The 26850-nt window shown below is 32.3% G+C and overlaps 1 protein-coding gene and 1 long non-coding RNA gene across 13 annotated transcripts; both read left to right on the top strand.

Moving 5' to 3' along the window:
* Nucleotides 1-978: 978 nt before the first annotated feature.
* Nucleotides 979-11849, top strand: LOC138306131 (uncharacterized). 12 transcript variants are annotated; one of them, XM_069246506.1, is made up of 7 exons: nt 979-1100; nt 1919-1966; nt 3409-3457; nt 4291-4367; nt 5096-5152; nt 8941-9056; nt 9433-11849. In XM_069246506.1, exons 2-7 carry the CDS (start codon nt 1948-1950, stop codon nt 9520-9522), a joined length of 408 nt encoding a protein of 135 aa, XP_069102607.1. In that variant the 5' UTR covers nt 979-1100; nt 1919-1947; the 3' UTR covers nt 9523-11849. The 12 variants fall into 12 exon arrangements, with proteins under 12 accessions (XP_069102607.1, XP_069102611.1, XP_069102609.1 ...); XM_069246508.1 differs by having other exon boundaries at nt 987-1117; nt 1843-1966; nt 5099-5152; XM_069246503.1 differs by having other exon boundaries at nt 987-1117; nt 1843-1966.
* Nucleotides 11850-12733: 884 nt separating this feature from the next.
* Nucleotides 12734-15599, top strand: LOC138306059 (uncharacterized). The gene is made up of 4 exons (XR_011205769.1): nt 12734-12805; nt 13958-14024; nt 14748-14975; nt 15144-15599. It is a non-coding gene; the product is annotated as an uncharacterized lncRNA (long non-coding RNA).
* The last annotated feature ends 11251 nt before the right edge of the window (nt 15600-26850 follow it).

The following is a 26850-nucleotide window of genomic DNA, read 5'->3' as shown; positions in this document are numbered from 1 at the left end:
TTACATTTGTCAATGTATTCTTTGAAAAAAAGCTAATAAAAATGTGTTTCAAGTGAAAAAAGCTTATTGTTCAGAAATGATTAGAATAAGAATCACTCATTCACAGGCACTCTAGTTTTCATTTTCAATGATTGATGGAATGAAACTCCCATTCAATTAATGTGGTAATTATTTCATCTTTTAACATTAATATATAAATATATATAATGTTCAAGTATATGCTTCACAAGGCAATCGACATCAAAATACGGTCAACATTAATTATCGTGGTTGCCTCCCTTATATCAAAGGTAAATGATTTGTCGTCGCGAGAAACAAAATGAGTTTTTTTTCACCTTTTATTTGTTTAAGACATAAAGAGGACATGATTAACACGAAATCCAGTATATAGTATGGTTATCATGATATAAATCAATTAGTATACGTTAATACAAAATATATCATATGACGACACGATGTTGTAATATGTGGGATAAACCAGTATTACACAGGTAGGTGTGCGAGATAATTATTACAATGCATTATAATTAGCCCTCACAGAATCCACAGTTAATACTCAATCAATGTTAAAATCAAGCTTAGATTATTAAACATAGATTATTTTATTTTATTAACGATTTACATAGGAATCCATGAAATATTGATCCCACGAATTTAAAGCTTTATACGTTATATTATATACATGTTTTATTGTGCTACGTATATAACAATAGTTATGTTTGGGTTACACATGACAGGTAACAAAGTCACCTGTGTCCTACAAAGTATATAGTGCACTTGTTATTATTAGATATGAAGTAATGTTATAAATATAGCTGTTCGATTACTATGTTAGAAATACCACGTATAAAAATGTCACAAAAAATCTTAATGACAATTCAATGCAAATAAAACAAATAAAATTGATCTATTAATTTGATTGTCACATAATGTATAATGTCTTAAGTGTAAATTGAAATCCCATTCGATGATATATATATGTGTGTACATGTATTTTAACTGACGTAATGTTCCCGGAAGTAAATAGCGATCGCTCACTCCCAGAGGAAATTTAATTCTCAAAAGCTGTGCAGTAGGACTGACATCTTATCGGGTATTAGGTATATATGGTACATTTGTATGTATATCTATATTAACTCTTTTCGTTAACATTTAATATATTGCATCATGTAGACGCTTATGCCCGCACATATAAACGTATGATGATGAAGTCACAATGATAACAATTTCTGTAAATTTGTAAATGTTTTTAAAATATTTATGCATGTAGTGATAAATATTATAGGAATAGTCAATTCAGCTGGCAATCATTCTTAATCAACATGGGAATATATGTAACAGTACTAATATTACATAACTTACATATGTGTATCTTATAAATAAAATGATTATATTATGGTAAAACCCATACGAACCTTACATAACTTACATATGTGTATCTTATAAATAGAATGATTATATTATGGTAAAACCCATACGAACCTTCCATAACTTACATATGTCTTATAAATAGAATGATTATATAATGGTAAAACACTAATTTGGAATATCAATAGAAACAACACAGAAGATTTTTATACACAAATAATGGGAACTAGATGTTTTGCAGTGTGCAGTTAAAGGAATAAATAAAGTAAAATGGTTTAATGAAATCTCAAAATATTAAAACAAATTCATGATATGCCTGTAATGTCATTAAATGTTCTAGTACAACAAGTAATTACGAGTCTATGATAAAACAGCAAGTCAAAGTTGCATGTTACGTAATTTAAGATATTTTTGATAATGCACCTTTAACACTCTTGATAGCCAGATTATAACAATTATTTTCTTTTTTTAAAGGGAGGGGGATACAATAACAAAAAAATATACAAGCACGCCATATATACCGTGAATTGCTGTCACACGTTTATTCCAGATACAAGCCATACCTATCAGCGTAAAAAAATGGAAGATACCAATGAAGGTAACTGTTTGTATTCTTTACCATATAATTACCGCCATGCTTTCAATTACTGTGTAGTGAAATTTTTCTCGGCGTGTAAAACATTCGCTTAATGTGCCTTATTTACATTTTCTCGAATATATCCACACGTGAATATATCATCAAATTTAAATTTTGACATGCGTATATAAAGAATATGGATGCATCGCACGAATTCTATGGTAATACTGGCGCTGTCAACAGTTTGAAAGCTGAAGATATTCGAGTTTACACTAAAATGATAACACTAATTAAACGTCAAAAGGTCATCAAACAATGTTATTTAAGAGAAACTGGTTTGTATTTTGTTTTTTCTCTCTTTTTCCCTTTGATTATCCATTGACCATTTTGCATTACACCATCCCCCTCGTATTAAAACGAAATTTACTGAAAGACAAATATACAATGTAGGTTAAATATACAAAAAAATGTATGATAAAAACCATCATCGTTATTTGACTACGATATTCAATTCAATTCAAAATATTTTATTGTTCATATAAATTATACACAATGGGAGTGGGTAACAGGCATTGCCTATATCAACCCTTTCCCTCTTCCAGTAAATTACAACATGTTATAAATACAAATTAAACGTCAAATTACAAATTAATTAATATACACATCCTTACACTCTCTCACACACATCCTCACGTTCCTACCCTTTGAATTATATATATGTATATTAATGAATCAGGGAGCATTTAAATTTGAGTAAAGATAGTAAATTATATGGGAAGATGTATAAATAATTAAAATTTGACTGCGATATCTCTCCATTCACACACATTATTAAGAGAAAGCACAAACGTGAATCGATCGGTGAAATAACTCCCATAAGTGAAAACATTAAAGAAATCAGAGTGATTTTTGAAAAAAAAAATCGCTTGCAATGTTAGTCTTCTCGTGGTGAAATTTAAAAAAAAATATCCGATCCCAAACTATCAGATACAAAAAATAAATGTACAAATACTGATGTTAACGACTTTGAGAACGATTTTCTGTATACACTGAGCCGTCTCTTTATTGAGAACTTCTAATTGAAAAAAAAATAATTGAGTGTCGATAATATGATGTTTTGGTAATTCATTGCTTTTGTGTAGCATTCCATGATAAATGGCATTGTTTCTTTAAATCTTGTGTGTTACGTGTATTTGTATCGGCTTACTTTGTTGTTTTCATCTAATAACATAAAATTGTCGTCACCGTTTTTTTGAGACACACAAGAGTATCCTTAATATGTTTTTTATGTTTTATGATAAGTGTGTAATATTACAAAACTTTACTCAATTAATTTAGTTCACAGTCAAATGTTGTGTTGTATCTCCATGACTACAAAAAAATCTTGACAAGTTAATCCTGAAATATGTAACTACACGTATAAAAATAGTACTATATTCAATAAAAAATCCTTATTTTTACAGAATGGGAAGAATTTTTGAGAGTATACAAATATATACTGGTTCTATATGGGTAATGGTTGTGTTTAATTTACATTTATACTAATTGTGTAGATATATTACGTAGTGTGTTCATTTAGTATCATTCTAATTAATACATTGATGTGTGTAACTAATTGATACAATTAAATAAGATGTATTTCTAATTGGTTTGCATTCATTATGATATATTTATTGATTTTCCATTCGGCTTGGTTCGCTTTTTTCATTTTTGTTTTTACATAACAATAATGTTTTTGTTGCAAGTCTTTTAAATCTTTCAAACCCTTTTCGTTTCTCTGTGTGGTGTTACACCCACTTTATAAGGTTAATAGATCTAATTTGTTTTAGTTAAAAAAAATTAAAAGATTCTCTAGATCACCTATAGTAATTATCTCTAGTATAAACTCGTACAAGCATGTCTAATTAACATAAAACAATTTCTTATATTTTGATGAATCAGCTAAATTACCATGGAAAGTTTGTCGGAAAGCAAATAATTAATTTTTCATATTTTTGTCTTTAAGCCAAATAAGTAAGTAAATAATCTTTAATTTTCCATTGATGGTAATAGTGTAATGTACGTATTTTTTGTATTTCTGAAGAAAACAAACTGATCCGTCTACTTTTGTGTTTGATAGAGAAAAGATAACATTAGTCCATCTTGTAGTAGAAATCATATGAAATATGTGTAGGTGGTTTGATGATTTATTATTTTTTTGCATTTCAAACATAAAGCAATAAATGAAAACACAATATGAGTTTATCTCTTTTGCAAATTGTCGTTGCTGCTGTTCAATTTTTAATACCAAATTAATGTTTTTGCTTCTATAGTTTTATTAGAAGTATTCCATTCTTGTGTTTCAGACTTGCTACATGTATGTATATATGTGCGATATTCTTTATGTTCAAGTATTTAAGAAGACGGTCCAATTATTCGGAAGGTGTGTATCAAGCTGTTTTATAACGAAAAATAACGACGGAAAATAACGATATATATATATATATATATATATATTAAAACACAACTATAAAACAGTTTTTTCTCCCTAGCGCTTTCTCGGCTCATGACTGTTTTATAGTTGTGTTTTTTATGTATATGGCAACCATCACATGGACATTGTTCTTTTTTATTTTTATATATATATATATATATTAATCTATCGTTTCTAGGCCTTTCTGCCTGCACACGGGTCTTCAGGCGAATGGTTTTTTGGCCTCACTTGCGTATTTAGGCGAATGATTAAGAAACCGTGTGCATGAAGGCAGAATGGCCTGGAAACGAAATCTGGAGGTGTTTTTTTTATATTTATGCCTTCGCAAGATGATTTTTTTACTATATAAATTTATATAAGCTATGCAACTAATTATTAGGTAAAATTATTACAATGAGAGTAAAACCTGATACAAAATGTACCGCTATACACGTATGAAGGACACCTGCCTATAAAGGACCGACTTGTCAACCTAATTTGGTACAATTTTCTTTAAAACAAATTGTAATAGACCCTGTATAAAATGACAGCCTTGGTGTCTTTATAAATAGGTTTTACTGTATTACAAAACAATAATGAGGCTTTCAGTCCTTGAATCTATTTATGGATAATTTTATTTGTGATATAATGGAAAATTGTCTATTATCATCTGAAATACTTTGTTTTGTTTATTAAAGTAGAAAAGCCGCCAGATCCTATGATGATTGAGAAGCAAGAGGCCAACATGCTCTATGGTAATACTGGCGAAAATATCGCTTTGGGAATACATGTATACATTTTTATAATTTATTTTTCATTTCATTTTCATGTGCAATATATCACACAATAAATAGATACTTGCATTCTTATTCACATTCAATATCCCTATCACGCTCATTCTCAACACATCTTACTCATAATCATCACCATCATCACAACAAACATCGTTCCATGATTTTCATCATCATCATCATCATCATCATCACAACCATAATCTATCTCATCATCATCTTCATCATCGATATCATCATCACCACCATCATCTTTATCATCATCAACATAATTATTATCATCAACATTCATCGTCACATCGTCTTTACTATCTTATCATACTGTCATTTATCACACTTCATACTTGCATTTTATTCTAATCATTCAAGAACAATCGCACTATTCCGTCCACACATAAAGAGAAGCATACATTATACAAATATTTCATGGGTTACTGTGCTCTAGTTCATAATATTCAGCCCGAGGTGATGGTAATCAACAAATATTATATTGCACGAGGCCAAAAGGCCGAGTGCAATATAACATTTGTTGATTACCATCACCGAGGGGTAAATATTATGAACTAGAGCACAGTAACCATGGAATATTTGTTTTATTACATAATCACCAGTTTTTCAATTGAATATCGTTTTTATAAAACGAATACGACAATCACTTAACAAAATCATCAACACCGTACCGTACGGAAAAAAACTAATATCCTATTAAAGATTGACGTATAGCCCACGTACGTCACGTTGTAACTCCGGTTTGGATGTCTTATTGTCTGTTTTCACATTATTAGACCTGCTTGCAGCATTTTGATCTAATACATTCATCGTGTTCGTCCTTTACTCGGTACACTAAACGTCTACATGACGTGCTTGATTCGAGATCTATAAAAATCCAGCGCGAAATTTAGCGTGAACCTTTGTGACGTCATAATAACGTAGCTCACTGTTAATCGCAATTCCTCGGAAGTTTTCTACAAAACTAAACAACAACAGCGAGGTGTTCCTAAAGCCGTGCAATATAACATCTCGAACCGTGCAATATAACGTTTTCCATGGAAGCGTGCAATATAACTTCGAACCGTGCAATATAACAAGGTTTTATTGAACGGTCGTGTAATAGTTGAAAATATTATATTTCTTCATATATAGATTGGTGTAAACAAATTATGTAATAAAATCATATATTCTCTTCTCTCATACTATCTTTCACTCGTGAAGGCGGTTATTAGTAAGGTGATAATAGTAAAATTAGATGTAAGTTAAGCCATATAGTATTTATATATATTGATAGAGGTATATTGCACTTATAAGTAGAACAGAAAGAAAAGAAAGGAAAGTATAACAAGGAGGTAAGATAAAGATTTAGAAAGGAGGAAGGTAGGCTAGCAGAATTGTGGTATTCGGCTATGTCAAAAAACAATCTTAAATACTTAATTATATATATATATGTCTTTAAAAAATCATAATAAGTCAGCAGAATATATAATTTAAAGAACACTGAAACAGGCTTTAAGAGAAATCAATAAGTTTTTTCCACTTACTCCACTCTGTATCAATTTTTTCATTTTTTTCCTTTTCCAATAGCAATATATTTTTGAACATTATAATGGTCTTTTATTGTATTAATTAAAGAATTTAATGTATTGAATTATGAAAACATCTCATCCAATAAATATATTGTTTAATAATAATAATAATTTCATTATCAACCCTATTTATTGGTGGATGATTATCAGAGATCAACCCAAATAGAAATGACTTTTTATTTACAGCAAAGGGAATTAATAAAGCCCGTAAGAATGTTTCAAAACTTTGTAGTAATGACTGTACCTCAATACATTCCCATAAAATATGTATAATAGTTTCTCTCTCAGAATTTCACAGTATACAAAGAGGGGAGGTAACCAGACCGATTTTGAATAAAAAAAGAATTTGTTGTTAAAATTTGATGAGCCACTCGGAACTGAAACCACTGAAGCTTTGTATTTTTGTGGCCTGGAAAGGGGTTTTATGTATATATTTGTCCAATCAGTATCATTCAAATCATCAAATATCAAGTTCCATTTTTCTTTTTACTAGATGGTGTTGTTTTGTTTTTTCATAAACTTTTTGTAAAATATCTTTGAGCCTTTCATTTTAGGACACTCGAAAAATGATTTTAAATTTGATGGTATAAAGGGACAGACAATCTATTTTTACTCAAATCCAAACCTGAAATCACCTTCTTAATGGCTGATGTAAAGCCGTGATATTGCAAAAAGTTTGTCACAATCTGGCATTTCTGTGAGAATTCATTTAAAGAATAAAAAGATCCTGTGGATATATCTTTCATTACATCAAAAATATTAACAACGCCTTTTTATACCAATTTTTGTAAAAAATAGTTTCCCCCCCCCCCATACATATCTTTTTGTTATACCAGAGTGGTATTTCCCAAACTGACTCATTGTTCCCCATCTTTTCCTGTTGTTGGTTAAGTCTATGCCATGATCTTAAGACATCCCTCCAAAACTGGTTTTTACATTTGTTTATACATAAATAAATATATTCGCTACCACAGTTGGCCAATAAATCAATATCAATATAAGTTTTCAAAATAGATTGCCATTTTTCATTGATTTGGAATAGTCTCCTTATCCAATTCAATTTTAGCGAGCAAATAAAAGTGTCAATATTTATCATTTTCAAGCCTCCATTCATGTAATCTTGAACCACAACATCTCTCTTGATTTTATCTGACCCACCATTCCAAAAGAAATGAAACAGAATTGAGTTTAGATTCTTCAGAAAAAGCTCGTTTGGATTTGGAAGCGAAATAAAAAGATGATTAAGCTGCGATACAAGCATTGACTTAATTATATGAATTGTGCCTATTGGGGTCAAAGACCTTCTACTCAAAGTTTTGATCAGAGACTTAAGTTTAATTAATTTTTCATCAAAGTTCAACTTTGGAATTTCATGGAGGTTCACGCTGAACTCAATTCCTAACAAAATGAATTTATTTCTACCCCACTGTAAATTTAAATGTGGTAAAAATGAGTCCTGGCTATACTTTTTGCGACCTATCCAAACTACTTGAGTTTTTTCTATGCTGTATACATTTTTAGCATAACATCAATGTTTCTAAAGTGACGTAAGGATAATGTCGGGATTTCAAGTCATTCTCGGATTTTTTTTCTACAATTTTTCGAATCGGTATGAAAAAAAATTGGCCAATCAGAATGCCAGATTTAGTATGAAAACGAAGAAAAAACTAATTACATACATATATCATTACCTTTATTTGTTTTTATACTAAATCCGACTTCCTGATTGGCCGGTTCTTTTTCTCCATACCATTGTATCTCTTTGAAGAAATCCGACGTAATAATGACTTCGATGTAGACACATCGACGTTACAAATTGATTTGGAAAATCACTAGAAACGTTCATTTAAACGTATTTTCTTTTATCAAAAAGTCTAAAAATTAATGCTAAGCACTGATGTCAGTAAGTGTTAACTTCATCGGGTTATGAAATGATTTCTGTTTGAAAAATTAAGTGAGAATCCGCTATGTGGATTCACACAGTTTGGAAACAAAACTTTGACATTATGAACGTTAACATTGTGAGTTTATTGGTAATGTAGGTGCTGCACAAAATACATCTTCGCTTACCAAGGGTTTCAATACGTTACTCTCAAGGTACCGAGTCGTAACTCTTATGTCCATAATATCATGTTCAAGTTGTTTTGTTTTATATTTTTATGAACTGGGTAGAGATCAAGAACTCGTCGCCAGTCTTGTCAAATAGCAATGTATCCATTCTCCCGGCGATGCAAAAGATCTCATCTGCACCTGAGCTGGACACAATATCCCTGGCTAACGTATCTTCAGTAAGTGTTCGACTCATACAATTATGCATTTTTCGACAAGAATGTCGAAGGCCTGACTAAAAACAATTAGTTTATTCTGAAGCATTAATTGGACATAGTTGGAATATTAGCTCTATTTTATAAGTTTGTGATGTGTGTAAGAAAGTGTGTGTGTGTGTTTATGAAAAGTTGTGAAATAAATAAATATATGTATGACCTTTGAGTTTCTAGGTGCGTCATATACATGTATGGTATGATACATGTTTAATCTGTGTTGTCGATCACACTTTTGTTTTTGTCAAGATATATTGTATACCTTACAACTACTTTATTATACATTATGTAGGAGATAACTCTAGCTGCTCTCTAGTTATCTCCCTTGTTTACTTTATTCTAGGTTGAGTCTTTGAATGTTAAGGACACATTGACGGTGCCGAATGGTCTTGAAGGATTTGACGACTCTACCGATTCAGTTAGCAGTGTTTGAGTTACTTCACGTTTTGAGCTTTAAATGAATGTTTCAATTGTGCATTCATTTCACATTTGAAGCTTTACTTCATATTTAAAGTTTTATCTTAAAGGCCCACTACCTTTAGCTTTCTGAAACAGCTTTAGTTTAGTCTGGTTTTGGAGTTTCCTAATGTTGAATCTGTGCTCTTTGTTTCTTTGGTTTGTATCTATTTCAAAGACGTCTTCTTTTTCAAAGTTTCTAAACCCCCAAGTATCCGGAATGTTTGACAAATGAATCAGATCTGCTCTTTTTCGTCTATATTGTAGAGATGGGATATTAATTTGTTGAAGTCGTTGAGGATAAGTTAGATGTTTCACAAGTTTCACTTGATTTGTTGTTCTACGTATATGTTGTACCTTTTCAATCAGGTTTGTATCCTCTCAGTGGCGTAGGAAGATGAAACGTAATGGGGGGGCAAAGGTCCCCCCCCCCCGCCGTCGCACCTTCAGGAGGAGATTAATTCAACTCCCAACCATATATATGCTTTATGTACATTTGTGGGGACGCTAAAAGGAAATGAACAAGATTTTGGTGTTTTAGGGGTTTGAGGGTGACCCCCGGGAAAAATATTGTAATTTAGAATGGCTGAGATGAGTTTTACAATGTATTTTGATGATTTTGCGAGCGCCCGAAAGCGCGAGATTTTGGTGGATTTTTTGGGGGGAGGGGGGAGGGGTCCGGGGGTCTCCCCCGGAAAAAAAAGTACGATTTAGAATGGCTTAGATGAGGTTTTACGATGCATTTTGATGAATTTGCGAACGCCAAAAGGCGCGAGAATTTGGTGTTAGGGGGGGTCCGGGGGTCTCCAACGGGGGAAAAAAATACGATTTAGAATGGATGAGATGAGTTTTACGATGTATTTTAATGATTATAAAGCGTTCTTAACATGGTAATTTTTCGATTTAAAGCTACCTGCATTTAGAAATGATAATTTTGTCGTCATAACATTATGCAACCCTACTCCGGCTATAATATACCGGCTTCACACCATCGGCGCATTGTTGTGTAACATAAAAAGATGAATTTATTGTCTCGCTCAGACATATGAATAAATTGATCTTTTAAGAGACATTTTATAAAATAGTACATAGAATCCCTTGATGGACATTTTTAGTCTAGTTTGTGTGCATTGAATTTTTACTATTTAAAGATGCCCCACCGCTGAAAAATTGTATTTTTTCATTATCAAAAACAGGAGTAGACGATTTAGTATTTTTCTTCGGTAACAAAAGTTACTTACTTTACACCTTTATCACCATTGAAAAGTTTGAGCTTCTTATTTTACTTCAAGTTAAAAGTATGAAAAATAATTAATTGCATCCCGAAAAAATTCCATGTCACTATATTCTATATGAAATGAAGTACTGATTGCGCATGCATCAAAGGCGAAACAAATCATTTTATTTTTTGTGTGTGGTTAATTAGGCATATATATACACGATTAAACACCAATTATTATTCAAATGATGAATATCATTTATACTCTGTCGGCGGTAGAGCATCTTTAAGGTTTGGCATCATGTGCTTGAACGTTTTAGGAAATGCGCCGCGCAGCGGAAAATTATCTAAAATGAAATACGAAAAATGTGCAGGAGGACCCTTTTTTCTTTCAAATAAGCATTTTTTAGAAAATTTCAGTCGGCGAAAATGGGGGGGCAAAAAGACATGTTTGCCCCCCCCCCTCCCCCCCCCGCTTCCTACGCCCCTGCCTCTGATTCGTGGGATTCCATCAACTCAATGTTAATACAAATTAAAATCATGAACATAAAAACAATACAAACAAAGCAGAAAGCTCATAAAAGGAGACGCTTTTACTTGCCGAAACAATATGAAGATTTTTTTTTTATGGGTTTTTTTTAGAGGAAGGGGGGGGGGGGGGGGTCTGGCTCTTTATTTATTTATTTATTTGTTTTTCGTATTAATGTTGTCTTGTTTTTAAACGTAATTTATCATTATCATTCTTTTACGCTCATGCATAACTCTATCAATATATTTATATAAAACATGAAATGATATTACATTTCTTGAAAATTTTGATGTACATGATAATACAACGAAATAGTACCGAAGTGGTTTTTTGTTTGTTTGTTTTTAATGTATTTAGAAGGATTGGAACATATTTGATTGTAAATGATGGTAATGTAGTAAATCGTAAATGTTTTAACTTGGTTGTATTGAAAAGGATGTAGCAAGAATAATATGACAATGTGCAATATTTTTATCTATACTGGGTTTTACTTGTGATATAATCAAATGTTGAAACAGTTATATTGTGTAATTTTCAATAAATAAAATAAAGTACGAAAGAGTTACCTTATTGATCTTTTAATATACAAAAATAATTTTTTTAATTTTTAGCTCCCTAGCGGGTAAGTATCCATTGTGACGTCATTGTTTTGTGGGCGCAATTCACGTCATTTTCTCAAAAAAAAATATGGCATTGCGCTCGCAAACACATAACGTCACAGTTAATACCTACCCGCAAAAACAGATAATTTTGTTAAATACGGAATATAATGGCAATTATCACAATACTGTCTGTTAATTATCATCATTCTACATACCACCAATATATTACGCAAGCCAAGCCTAAAACAATTTTGATGTCAAACAGCGATTATGGTCAATTAAGAGATTTATGTGGCTAGTGTACGTAGTGATTAAGGATGCTCCACCGCCGACTCACCCTTCGATCACTTAATATATCATCACTACCCCCTGGACTATCCCATAGTAAAAACTGAAGGCAGCTCAGAGGAAAAAATCTGAACCAATCACAGGCTTGCCAATATTTCCTTTGAAGACAACCGAGAGGGCGACGCCCTACATCAAAACCACATAGACTATATAGACAACCACATTGTACCGTTATACGGCTCTTTTGATGTACATTAAAGGCCTAAATTAACTACCTCCAGTTTTACTATGAGATATAGGCCAGGGGTGTAGAGATCGTAAGTGATCGGAACCCCTGCAGTGTCGAGGATGGTGGGTGTGTAATTGTAGATGTAAGGTCACAGTACCCAAATCGGATCACAAAACAACATTTTCTTCTTTCTAAACCAAATTTTGCAACTGACATTTTACATATCGTGTTTTTTCATAAAAAGGCTATGCCTGACGAAGTTCAGACAGCTCCACACTGTCATAGTCGCGTGCGCGCGTGAATTATGACGTCACAAACATTGACAGATGAACTTCTGGTTTTTTAACAGAAGAGTACCCAAATCGGATCAGCGAGAGAAATAACCCAAAATAGGTATATTTTATGCATTATATAGTTAAATAATTGGTATGTACGATAAATATCATCACTATTGACAAGATTGATCAGTAATTTTGTGCGTCACAGTCATTTTTTAGTGTTTTATTGAGCCTTTCAAATTCATAACACGATCGACCGCATGACGGTTTCAATTTCCGGTTGACAAACCGAACAGGTGCGCATTGTTAGATTGACGAAAATGATAATTGGTCGATATTTATTATTGTTTAGCTGCAACAATTAAATGATTTTATGCTTTAATTGAGAAATTAACCATTTCTACCCTATGTCTCTCAAAGTATAACAAAATTTTCGTAGTTTTTTTCGAATCCTGATGGGGTCTCAAGTTTATTTACTGTCGATCTTCCACATAACACAATCAGTAGATTGTGTGACAACATGTAACATCAACAACTGAAATACATACAGTGCACTTTGGTAGATTTTTTTCTTTAAAATGTAACATGCATCAAATGAATATCTATCAATTATTGTTTTTATTTTGTATATTTACATATAAAATATATTGGTAATTCTTTTTTAAATTATAATGTAAATTCTTGCTGCCTTTTAGTGATTAATTAAAATTTAATTTGTGAAATTAATAGAAAAAAAAAATAGTAGATTAAATCTCACACAAGCAAGAGATTTCTGGGAATTGGGAACTTTTGATAATTTTGTCTTATACCTATTTGAACTGCAGACATAACATAATTATAGTCATTATACAAATCTCATAAGCATCAACAATGATCAGGCACATGTGACTGCATATGTGTAGCAGGATAAGACTGGATCGATAGTCGGTGACCAAGTTGCTCAGTCAGCTATTGTTGGGAGGTTCTAAGTTTGAATCCCTGTCTGGCCGTTACGTATACATTTTCTATTTTCTTCTACACGTGTATATATATGGATCTCAGGTGTACTGACATACATTGTATCTACATATTGTACACAACCATGTCATAACTATTTTAAAAAAAACCACCCATTCCCTTCACTTTCAAGTACGTCATGTAGGGTATGTATGTTTACACAAGAGAGGCTTGATCCCTGATACAGTACTGTACCTGGCAAACTATGAATTTGTATTATTACTATATTATTGTGATGTATAATACATACTATATTATTTCATTATTGCAGGCCCCAACCTTCTGAAGAACTGAAAAATGTGTCTTAATTCAGCTTGTTATTATACAAAACATGATTGGTTAGTATTTTGTTTAATTATTATTGATTAATGAATGACTGCTTTAATCACTGTGTGCATGCATCAGAAAAATGGAACACAAGTACTTGGGCAACCTTGAAGCAAAAATCAATTCTCATATTTATTTTTTCATTTTAAATTTCAAAGTCTTCAAATTGTAGATCTGTACTTATTAAGTTCAATACAATTATTATATATATGTTGTCCTTGTTTCGAACAGAGTGATAAGGCGAAATACAAGGCAATAATAAATAATCCAGTTCAAGTTAAAATGTGATCTCAAAACCCTCTGACTTCTATTTAACAGAAATGTGGATAATTCATTCTATCTTCAGTAACTTTATTCACAGTATTAAGTATAAACATGCTAATAATATGTAAATGAGCCAAGTCTGTTTTGTTGTCTGAGAGCTGTTCATGGGAGGCGATATTGATAGTGATTAGTCACTTTTCTTACATGTACAATAACAGGTTGTCCAGAAGAGCAACAGGTATTGTATGAACTTGATGGAAGGGAGACAACTGGCAAATTTAGGTTTAGTCAATAGCTTATATATATATATATATATTACATGTCTAAGAATTATGAAAACCTAAGTGTCAGTTAACAAGATCAGACAGTATTTTTTTCTAATTAGTTGTTTATTATTGATCACATGTGTACAAGATATTTTGTAAATGAAAAACTTCAAGAGTTAAACCTTTTTTTTCTTCTATAACTAGGTGACTGTTCAGGTATCCATGACTGCATGATTGCCAGCTCTGAAATGAAGTCAGTGCCTTCATTAGCTGAAACAAGGCTACACTAAAAGGCTGTAGCAAATGAGTAGTGAGGAAGGAAACAAAAATATTCCACACTGTTCACTCTGGCCTTCTCAACCAAAGTATTAACATCAGGAGTCTTCCTTTTGATGGACGCTTCAAAAGATACCTGGAGGATTTTATGTAGAGGTATGTCTATAAGCTATAACATTAAACAATACTTTATTAGTAAATGCTGTGGATTTTCATTTGAAATTTTAAGATTTTTTTCCAAATCTTAAGGCTTTAAACATTTGCTCAGAAATTATCAATATTTTACAGCTACATATGTCTCAGTTATTCTTTTTTTTATTTCAGGTTTTGTAGACTTATCATCAAGGTAGCCTGCACTTGGAAATGACTTTTCATAAATTACAAACGTCAGAAGGACTTTTTCATGGGCAATTTATCAAGAGGACTTTTTCATGGACAAACATACTGCTGCTGTTGTGTGGGAGTTTGTCACGGAGATCCAATGACCTTGTATACAACCCTTGTCTATCAAGGTGGCATACTTTGTACAGGAATGTTCCTTGACCAAACATGTTTCATTCATATTATAGATGCACTTACCCTATGTCTGAAATGGAAGTGTACAATATCTTTAATTGATGCTTATCTTTAATTGATGCTTGGATTTTAAAATAGCAGCCACTTCAATAATTGTAACTAATATCAAATGAATATTTCACTCATGCTGATTCACTTGGAAATGCAGGGTCTCACAGTAAAATTGATATGTCACTCTAGATTAAATAAAGTGTTGATAAATAATTCTTGTTGTATTTTGCTTTCCCAAGTATCATTGATGAATTAATAAAATATACACTTAAAAATCAACTTATTATCAGATTGTCAAATGATATACATTGTGTAATAAAAATGAAACAGAATAGAGGAGGAAATATCAGAAAACTTGGATGGCAGTGCAGTGATCTGAAAATATAAAAATTTAGAATAATACAAATTCAAAACCAATCTAATTAATTTGATAGATGTAACACGATTTATGTACTCTGGTATTCCTCGCTGAAATTTGTTTGTTCTGCTTCAAGAATGATCTCTACCAATGTCAGAAGGCCAGGTACTTGATATTGCCATGCTGGCACCAGATATTTCTATTTAAAGGTTTTTTACTATTTTCCCTGTAAATAGAAAAAAACTTCACTGACAGTGCTCTGTATATGAAACAGACTACCTCTTCTTATCTGTAGACACTACTGTTCAGAAAGATATTTTTTAAACCAGTTTACATATCATTACCTAATATTGCATTTGTATAATCTCCTTATATTTGTTTTGTTTAAAACCAGTATTTAAATAATATAAATATTTTATGGTAATTTGTTAACATCTTGTGTACTAAAATACATTTTTTCATAATCAATAATACAAATAATATGAATTTGAACATTTTGTAATATTCATTTCTGTATTTCACTATTTGTACCTACATATTTTAAACATTTTATTTAATAACACATTCTCATATATGTAGTTGTGTTTTGTATATTCTTTGTTGCTGGAGAAAACAAATAATGTTACGTTATAATTGATAATAGCAAACATCTTATAGTAAGATAATAATTATTATAAATATTAATAATCACAGATATGCAAAAACTCAAAAAAAAATCGAAACAATGACAGAAGGGAAATAAACTCTTATACAACATTGAAAAAAACCGGAAAATCATAGTACAAGTACCTGTTCGTTTAGAATGACTTTTTGACATGCGCAAAGATCATTGAGTAATAGTTCCAAGATGGCGGCAGAATATGAATCGTTTCTAGTGGCATCCTAAATAAAGGTATGGACTACCCTGTTCAACGAATACCTCCCTAAATGTTTCTCTATTCTTGTTTTGGGTACCATACTTTTATGTTTTGATGATATGTAGTGCAGTGTAATGGGGTTAAACATGAGAAAATAGACCGTCGCACGGTGACATTGTAGGAGATTGACGAAAATAACACCAAATTGCCGATTTCAAAGGAGTCTTCATTAAAGCATAATAAAATCGATCACTGCTTCAAAATTTGGTTTAAATATCGCGGAAATGCATTTTTATGACTAGGCCTATATGTACGTTTATTTTAAACGTAAAATGTGCATGCGATAAAAAGAGCAATTTCTCGAATCCGTGATCCGATTTGGGTACTGATCCGATTTGGGTACTGTGACCTTAGTTCTTAACTTCATATATTTACACTTGCTAGGCTTGTTCACTATACGCAAGTACTAGCCGATTTTGTTTACCATAACTGCATGGTAACAGTGAACTTTGAACTTGCGTATGAAAATGTTCTATGCAACGTAAAGGGGCTACTTTTTTTAAGAAACACGTGGCTTTGTTTACATTTTGACGCAACATTACGTGTATATTGTTGTTTTTCATAGAAATTTGGAAAAATATGAACAATACATATATGTTTTATATTTATACATGATACAAACATTTTTTAAATTAAAGATGCTCCACCGTTGACAAATGTTATTTTTACACTATCAAAAACAGGAGCAGACGATTTTGTATTTTTCTTCAGTTAAAAAAGTTACTTACTTTACACCAATACCACCATTGAAAAGTTTGAGCTTCTAATTTTACTTCAAGTTAAAAATATGAAAAATAATTAATTGCATCCCGAAAAAAATTCCGTGGCACTATATCTTATATAGAATGAAGTACTGATTGCTCATGTACCAAAGGCAAAACAAATTATTTCATGTTAGTTTTTGTGTTAATCAGACATATATGTACACACACGATTAAACACCAATTATTGTTCAAATGATGAATATCATTTATGCTCTGTCGGCGGTGGAGCATCTTTAACAATTGTACAAAGAAACGGGAAAAATATCCCGACCGGGGCGACATGCAGTGCTTTCACTTTTGTTAAAAATGATGGATGTCAAATGTAAACATTACCTCTGTGTCCTGTGTTCGTCCTACGATCAAGTCTTTGGGGTGGACGGGCGTGAGACCCTCTGACAGAGGTCAATTATAAACATATCCTCTTGTCTCTGTTCTTTGAGAATTTAATCGTGTGTATTATAAAACATGCACCGCTAGTAATCCACGTGTTGACAGTTACGCGTCAATACAGCTACATTGTATCCATCGAACACAAGTGAAATTATTCAATCTATTGATGGCGATGGATCGAAGCGTAGATTATATAATCACATGGCTCCCAAGGATGTAATATCGTCAAGTCAGACGACAATCTCAAACACATTGAGCTACTTGAAAACCGGTTTTTGACAACTTCGGCAAACTCCAGTGTGTAAGCGTGCGTCAGCTTCGCCTCGCTGCACAACGGTCACCGAGTTCACACATGTGGCCGAGTACAAATACTTTATGTTATTACGCTATATATTAACTTTTAGCAAAATTGAATATATATTTAAAAATCTGATCTGATTAAATAAAATTATCTCATAAATTTACTTTGTTTGTCATGTTTATTTAACACTAAAATATTGAACTTTTTTGTCGTCGCGGATGAATAATTCTATCTTACGTGAAGCGTCATAATTCGCTGTTCAATTGAGTAAGCTCCTCCCACTTTTGACCGACTTTTATTGAATAATTACGTCACTTTCAAATGACGATTTTATTGCATAAAGTATAAATAAAAAGTCGTGTGAGTGTAAATATAGGGATTGGATTGCGCTTTTATGTTAACCATGCTTGTATGGAGCAATTCCTCTAAGAATATATTCAATATGGGGCATATATATAGTGCCGGGGACTCTTTTCGGAACACAATTAATTATTTGGAATATAATTTTTTATCTTGAAGTAAAGGAAGAAGCTCAAACTTTTCAATGATGGTAATTAATGTAAGTAAGAGACTTTTGCAACTGAAGAAAAATACTTATTCATTTGTCAGCTTCTATTTTTGATCATTCGTAAGCGGGATGGTATCTTTAAATTACAAATGCATCTCTCCTGTTTATTAAAACACACAGAAAATTCGGTAATGACTAGTGGATATGATTTGTATATAAAAAGGTTATTCTAGTAATCATCGTATATTTCTTTGTAAAAATATCATGGTTACCTCCCTTACATCAAGGACAACATGCACTGATAATACTTTATGTAAACGAAAATCCCAAAAATAACGTTAAAGTAATGCATTTTGTTTTTGGTGCATGCGCAATCAGTACTTCATTCCATATAGGACATAGTGCCATGGAATATTTTCAGGATGCAATTAATTATTTTTGATATTTTCATCTTGACATAAAATTAGAAGCTCAAACATTTCAATGGTGGTAATTGTGTAAAGAAAGTAACTTTTGTAACTGAAATGGAAGGCTACCAAATGTGTTCAAATAAATGTCCTTGACGTTCATTTAAGGTCACATTGTCAAATGGCCTAAAATCTTTAAATGACTCCTCTATCAATGAGTGACAGGCATGTAGCCATGGTATTACGTTTGTAGCATGCTGAGATGAAGGGCTATCAAGTTAAATAGTTTGATCAAATGAATGACCTTGACATTCATTCTAGGTCACAGTCACAAAGATCAAATATATATGGACTAAAATGTGGGATGTTACTTCCTAGGCTAATGAAATTGTTCTCTTAGCAAGAGTTTCGCGATTCTCTTCATTTCATCTGCGACATTCCTTCAGGTGTCGCCCACTAGTAACTTTTGTAACTGAAGAAAATGACTCGGTCGTCTGTTGCAGTTTTTGATAGAGGAAAAATACCATTTGTCAGCTGCTGCAGAATGAATTTTACCAATAGCAGAAACATAATGTTTCTGCAGATTATGTTTCTGCAAATATACTGCAAATTATGTTTCTGCAAATATACCGCATATATGTATGCATTATCCGATATACGGCTGAATTCTATAACTTGGAAAATATAAATGGTGCCATATCTTGGTGAAAAATTAGACATATTATTTTTTTCTTCTGTAATCTCTTGAAAATTATCAGGTTTGGTGAATTAAGCTATGGAAATCATTCATATGGACAAAAAAATTTAAAGTAGCGTACATGATGCCTTATAAACATTAGTTAGAACACTGAATTTTTGCATTTTATATAATTCTTGTTTTTATGCCTTATAATGATAAGATGGCAACATTCCTGCAGAAATCACTTTACAATTATTAATAACACTGTAAAAATGTGAAATGAAATTGTAGACCACAACTTTAAAGAAATGAATAATTATTTCATTATGCTAATAACATTGTGTCCAGAACATTTTGTTTTAGTATGCTAATGTATACCGTCTAATGTATAATTAATTTGATAAGTAAAAATTAAACTTCAGTAATATTTTTAATGTACATGTAATTTACGTTTACCTGTATTTGTGGTGTGAATAATCTTTTTCGCCCCTATGTGCTTAATTATAATAAAATTAACATGTAGTTATGATTATAAGCGAGATGTTGGTTAGAATACTAATTATGATGTCTATAAATTCAGACTTTACAGTGAAGAAACGTCATCCATCAGTTTTGACATCTACAGTCAGCTCGTCCACATATAACCTAATATTTTCTCATGTTACTAATTGCAAGGTATGTCAAGAGCTAAATTGATCATGACTAATACCGGAATCACTCATGCGTAACTCGGTTAGTCAGACGTTTGTAAGTCATGATCAAATGAGCCAATTTTACCTGTGCGGTGTGCTTGTGATGTTTACCTGTGCTATTCTGCCTTCGTGTTTTGTCGTCTGTTCTAAATGTACCGTTAGAAAGGGATTTTAATGACAACAAACTTCAGAAAATGGGTAAGTTGAACCATTCTACTTAAATTTTGATATAAAGCAATTAAATTCACCTGAGGGCAATTCATATGATTATGCATTGTGAAATAATGTCGGGCGCATTAGTCGTGCATTTTCACTGTTGCGGCAGGTACAATTCTCGTGCGGTACATGTACAGTCTAAACTTCAACTCAAGTCAAGACTAGTACTGCTAGATATATGTATTCTAACTAGCTCTGAATATCAAACGTTTCATCTTTTTCATATTTCGAAATTGTACAATTGTGCTACACCTGTGTGTATATTGTACGTTTACGTTTTGAACATGTATTATATGTTTCTATGACAAAAGACCGTATATATGTATGTACTTGCATGTTCGTACATAAATATAGTAAATTGTATATATACGTCGTCCTTGACTAAAATAGTCAACTTTTATATCAAGAAGGCCATATTTAATTGTAATACCTGTATATATATAATGGGATTATGTAATTGTGTATGGGTCATAGTCCCGATATATATATATTTACCTATAGTCTAGGACTACATGATCTGCTTCCAACTGACTTTGAACATGCATTTTAACAGATATAACAGATACATATACATTAACATGTACTTAGTTTAAAATTTTATACCTAGATCAATTATATAGTAAATCACACCAAAATGGGCTGCTGAGGCTGCCCATTATAGACAGGTGTCCTTTATATAGAGGTGTTATTCACAGCAGGTTTGACTCTTATTATGTCTCTGAGATTGTCCAAGTCTCATGGAGGTATAAAATTATACTACTGAGTATCTAAACAACAAAATTTGAACTTTTTACACGATATACTAATATAAGGCATGACCACTGACCAGTGACCATCTTTATTATTGTATACATTGTGTATATGAAATTATAATTACTTGTAAATTGTATTAAGATACAAATATAATTTGATTAGCACAGTAGGTACATTTGCAGTTAACTTATTTATAAGAACAGATTATAACCTTTAAATTCTGTTGCATAATATTAATCATATCATTTTGGATATGATAGATGTTTGTCATACACAACAACTGTTAACAATTAAAACCTTGTATAGAGAAATATGTGTGCTGCATATAACTTATTTACATATATACCTGTATCTACATAGATATGCAGGTATAATTAATTTAATACAGCAATTATGACTGACTCGTGTACACATCTGTGTACTGTTGTTATAGGGCTAAATACATCAATCTTAATTAATTTAATGAATTGATTTGTAGTAATAGTTTAATTTGCTTAAACATAAAAATCTTCTTTAGAGTAGAAAATGTTTGTTTTTGAAATGATCATGCAAATTATTTAGCAAGTGGTTGTGTTTTTAATATTATGGGTTTTGTTTGATTGTGGTATTAGAAGGTATGTTAGGATTTGTGTATGGATTGAAGTTTGATGGAGTTTGGAATGTTTTTTTTAATTTTATATGGGTATATGATGGTTATAATTTGATAATGTTATGGAATAATATATAGATTGAGGGGTTTTTTTGGGGTAGTGTTGGTTATATTATAGGGGGGGGGGTGTATGGTGGGGAGGAGGGTTATTTGGGGGGTATAGGAGTTTGTTTAAGTGATTAAAAGGTGGGAGGAGGTGGGGGGGGTTGTTGGGGGTTAGTTATTGATTTTTTTTTTATTTTGGTTTTGTTAAATATTCTATTTGTTAAGGATATGTTTATTTTGAAATACGCATAGTCATTATAACAATTACTGAACAATACTTACTTTTTGTTAACGTTTTGAATAATAAAGTTTTATGCTAAAATAAAAAAGTGTCTTTCGGGTTGGTATCATAGTACGCTTTTAGCAAAAACTTTGATTTATAAAGTCTTTATCATTTTTATTCGATATTCTAATTGTTATATTTTTATGGGTAAATATTTTTTTGGGGGAAAGCTCTGCGGGGGATTTTTGTTCTCTATCATTTTTTTTTCAGACGAATTATTTTTTGTATTTTGTTTCAGTTATTATAGATCTTACTTTGCCCATCACTACAATTTTTTTTTTTTGTTTATTTGAATTTATTCACGATAAATATATCAAAAAAATAATCTAAATTGTGTCGAAGTAAAATCGGCATGGGCACTGGGACGTATGGGTATTTTATGTTAGTTTTTGTGCACAAAAAAGGTCAAATTTTTGGAGAGTTTGCAACTTATTTGTTGGGGTATTTTTGGACAACATAATTATTTGGTAACAATTATGAGTGGTTTTGAATGGGTTATATATCCTTAGAGGGTTTTATTTATATTTTCTTAGTACAGGTTACAATGACACAATGTTTAGTTAGTGTCTTGGGTGGGGGGGACAGGGGTTATGAGTGTGGAATTTATTAGCTATTCAACAACCAAGTTTATGGTTGGGGGGGGGGATTGGGTTTTAGAGGCTATCAGGATTATGGGTTTTGTGACTTTAGAAGTTTACGGTACACGGGTGGAAATTTATGAATGTTATGGTGAGGAGGTGTTCGTATTTGCTTTTGGTTTGCTTTCGGGGTGGCGTAACAAGTAGGGGGGTGGGGGGGGGTTGGCAGGAAATTGATTTCGTTTTTATAGGTTACGTCTTTAGGTTGTATTTTTGTGGAACGCTACGTTGTGTTTTATTCATACATCTCAGAATTGCCTTGAGAGTTTTAGAATACTGCTTTTCGGCTCAGTATACTAATATGTTTTATCCCGCTTAATGAAGAGATCCCTCTGACAATGCTTTGTTACACCAGAGGTTATCCATTTAGTTATTTTGTTTCATCTTGATGGCTTATTAAACCCACCCCCGTTATTTCGCAGGTTTGGGTTTTGGAACTTGTGGGGTTTTATATTATTTTTGGTGAATTTTGAATGTGCGGGTTAGGTGTGGACGAGCGGATTTTATTGATTGCTACGAACAAGGAGGCCTGATATTTTTTAGCGTCAAAAAGGATAAAATAGCGCGCATTTCGATCACTGGTTCTGATTTTTGAATTTGCTCTGTCCTAGTGAATTGGATATAATTAAACTAGAACATGAAGACTTAGCAGGATTGGAGGGTTAGTGGTCAATAGCGGGGTTCGGTATTTCGGGTTGGGGGCGAATCGTTATTTTCTGGCAAGTGTGGGCTTAGCTTACGGTATATGAATGAAAGGGAGTAAATGTGGTTGTATTTAATGTTGGTAAATTTAAAGTATGAACAGTCGAACGGGGTGGGGGATTCGGGGTATTGAGGGTGATTTGTCAGGAGATCTTCCTGATTTTAATGGTTGTTAGGTTGGCTATTTTAAATATGGCAGCCTTACTTCTTTGAATGATAATATATGGAGTTGTGAATATAAATAATTTTAAAAAAGTGGCCAGTAAACTAATGTTTGTAATGATGGATCCACTATCCCAAAATGTTCTTGGAGTGCATAAATTTATGGGGGGGATGCTGTGGTGCACCACGTAGGTTCGAATGGTGGGAGGGGTTCCACTGGATGCAGACTCATCGTGCCCCCTGTGAGGAATGTGATTTTTGTATCCGGTTCTCGTAATAATGAAGGCGCCTTGAAGGTTCAATAAATACGGCATTTTTTGTACAGTGTGTGGGTTATTGTTTTTGTTATAGTAAGTCTCCGCTAGGTTGGATCGGGGGATTAGCATAGGGTCGGGGTTTATCACTATGGGTTATTAGATTGTTGCGTGTAAAGTGGGTAGCTGAAATATTAGACGGTCATAGGTAGGCTCCGTGTTATATGAGTATCACTTTATGAACACCAGGTTCGCGGATGTAAGGAGGTAGGACAGTGCTGACCATGGAATTGTTTAGTGCTTGACGAACACTCGTTAATTGTAGTGTGTATATGATAGTAATGACGTCTGGTGGGAGATGCGTTTGGGTTATGATTAGTGTGTCCTACGGTTATATTGAGACGTTCAATATAGATTAGATTGGTTTGGAGTGGGGGGGGTGGGGGGGGTTGCCACTTTGTCAGTGTGAAAACAGGGGTCGTTAGTGCGCCTGGTAGTTGGTTTTCACCTGTTGGGGATTTACCTCACACACACACTGACACATAGAGTTATGTTGGGGTTAAGCCCTGGGCTATGTCGGGGCTGGGTCAAGGGGTTAACACATGGGGTGGGAGTTGGGCCCCTAGTCATTGGGGATTTAAATGCAGTGATGGTTTTGTTCAAGAAAATTAGTGCATGTTCTAAAGTCGTGCGATTTTTCCTTTAAATTGAAGAAAACGCCTTTAAGTTGTTTGAACTTCTGGACATCATGTTTAACAATACGGAGGTAGTCAATGATGGGTGTTGGCGGGGTACAGGGGGGGGGATATGCACTCAAATTATTTTCATGTAGATTACATTTGTTGTTTGGGAGTTGGCGAAGGGGAGCGTGGCATATTTTGTTAGGTTTGTGACTTTGTGGGGGGTGGGCAATATGACTATGTGTTTTTTCACAATGTTGGCTGTTTGTGATTAGGTTAGTCAAACTTGCACAATATGTCATGTAATGTTCTTCAGGAATTTGCCAGATTGAAGGTCTTTTTAAGAATTACATGTATTGTGATAATGATCATACTCGACGAGGTTTACTAATGTTTACTAAGATGTCATGTCAAAGCTTTATTGTAAGAAAATACAAGTAAAGAACTCCCTTTTTTCCTGTCAGAATTACTGAAATTTTGACTATGTTTTGATTAATACTAGTTTTGTGATAAAAAGAATCTTACACTCATGGCTACATCATTTGAAATTTATGAAATTTAAATTGATAAAATTTGATATACCACGAGTCTTAAAGGATATTTTGACATTTTATTTCCAAGATAACAACAGTTTTTCTGGGTTTTTTTAATATCATACAGTATCTAGGTAAAAGGCGACCTAGTTATAACACTCACTATACAGTAGTGAATGTCAAACTTGTAACAGCCTCATCAGTTTTAAGCATTTTAGAAACAGATAAATTTTGAATTTGAGAAAATTTTTTCAAATTTTTTCTAAATCAAATTTTTTTTTTAAATTAATAAATTGAAAGCTATTTCGGTTAAGGTATAGACTTTTAAATATATGTATATGATTTGCTTGCTCTTGACATTTTTATCATCTGTAATGAATAACACTTGGAAACAGTAACTATTTTAAATACTAGTACCTACATGTATATACACAAAAAATGTGTTTTATATATAGGTAATCTTTCTCAATATAAAAAATAAATATGCTGTGTTTCTATTCATGTAAATGATTAATAAAACAAAAGAGAAGCATGAAAGGTATACCAGGTAATTCATTTCTGCGTATGTATAAAAGCTACAAATAGATCCTTAATGTGATGATTTATTTAACTGATTTTCATATCCTTCAACAGTATCAAGGATTTAAAATAATTTAATTACCTGGTACCATATGTGTTCCAATTCGGATGTAGAACAGAGTTCTCTTTTTTTATTAGTTTAACATCCTATTAACAGCCAGGGTCATTTAAGGATGTGCCAGGTTTGATGGTGGAAGAAAGCCGGAGAACCCGGAGAAAAATCAACGACCAGCTGTCAGTACCTGGGAAATTCTCCACATCAGATTCGAACATCTTTACCACTCGGCCACTGTGGCCCCACGAATAGAGTTCATATAAAAGGTCTCATAAATGTTATGATAATTAGAAAGATTGGCACTTATTAAGTTATATAACCCATTACCCTAATTGCCAAACATGAAATTCCAATTAGCATTATACATTTCCAAGGCATTTGTTGATTAAAGCATATTATATTGTTAAATATCTTATGTAAGTATGATCAGATGCATGTACATTTGTATACCATCAAGGGTTGAAAATGACAACTGACTTAAAAGGGTACGTGGGTTTTTAATTAAAAACTTTATATTCTTTAAATATTCACATGAACAGTTTTCATTTGGATTGGATAAAGGGAGGTAATTGGCTTATTTGTTTATTTTTTAAGGTATTTTTTCTAGCAAAATGCTCAATATCACTAAAAGAATTTGCGAAAACAGAGAAATGTATGTTTTGTTATGGATTGAGTATTCGGTCAGACCAATATTGTCTATATTATGACAATTTTTTTTATCTACATGAGGAAAAACAGTTTCTTATTGATAAAATGGGGGTAGCAGAGACTTTTACATGATTATTCGTGTATATACATGTATACATGTAAGTACATGATATTTTTCAAATCTTTGATGCCATGTCATTATGAAACGAAATAGTCCATATTAAATGAATTCTGGTTATTTTAGCTTGATT

Source organism: Argopecten irradians, chromosome 13 (assembly GCF_041381155.1).
Source record: "Argopecten irradians isolate NY chromosome 13, Ai_NY, whole genome shotgun sequence".
NCBI lineage: Eukaryota > Metazoa > Mollusca > Bivalvia > Pectinida > Pectinidae > Argopecten > Argopecten irradians.
The sequence above is the reverse complement of the archived record's forward strand: the minus strand, read 5'-3'. Positions and strand labels throughout refer to the sequence as shown.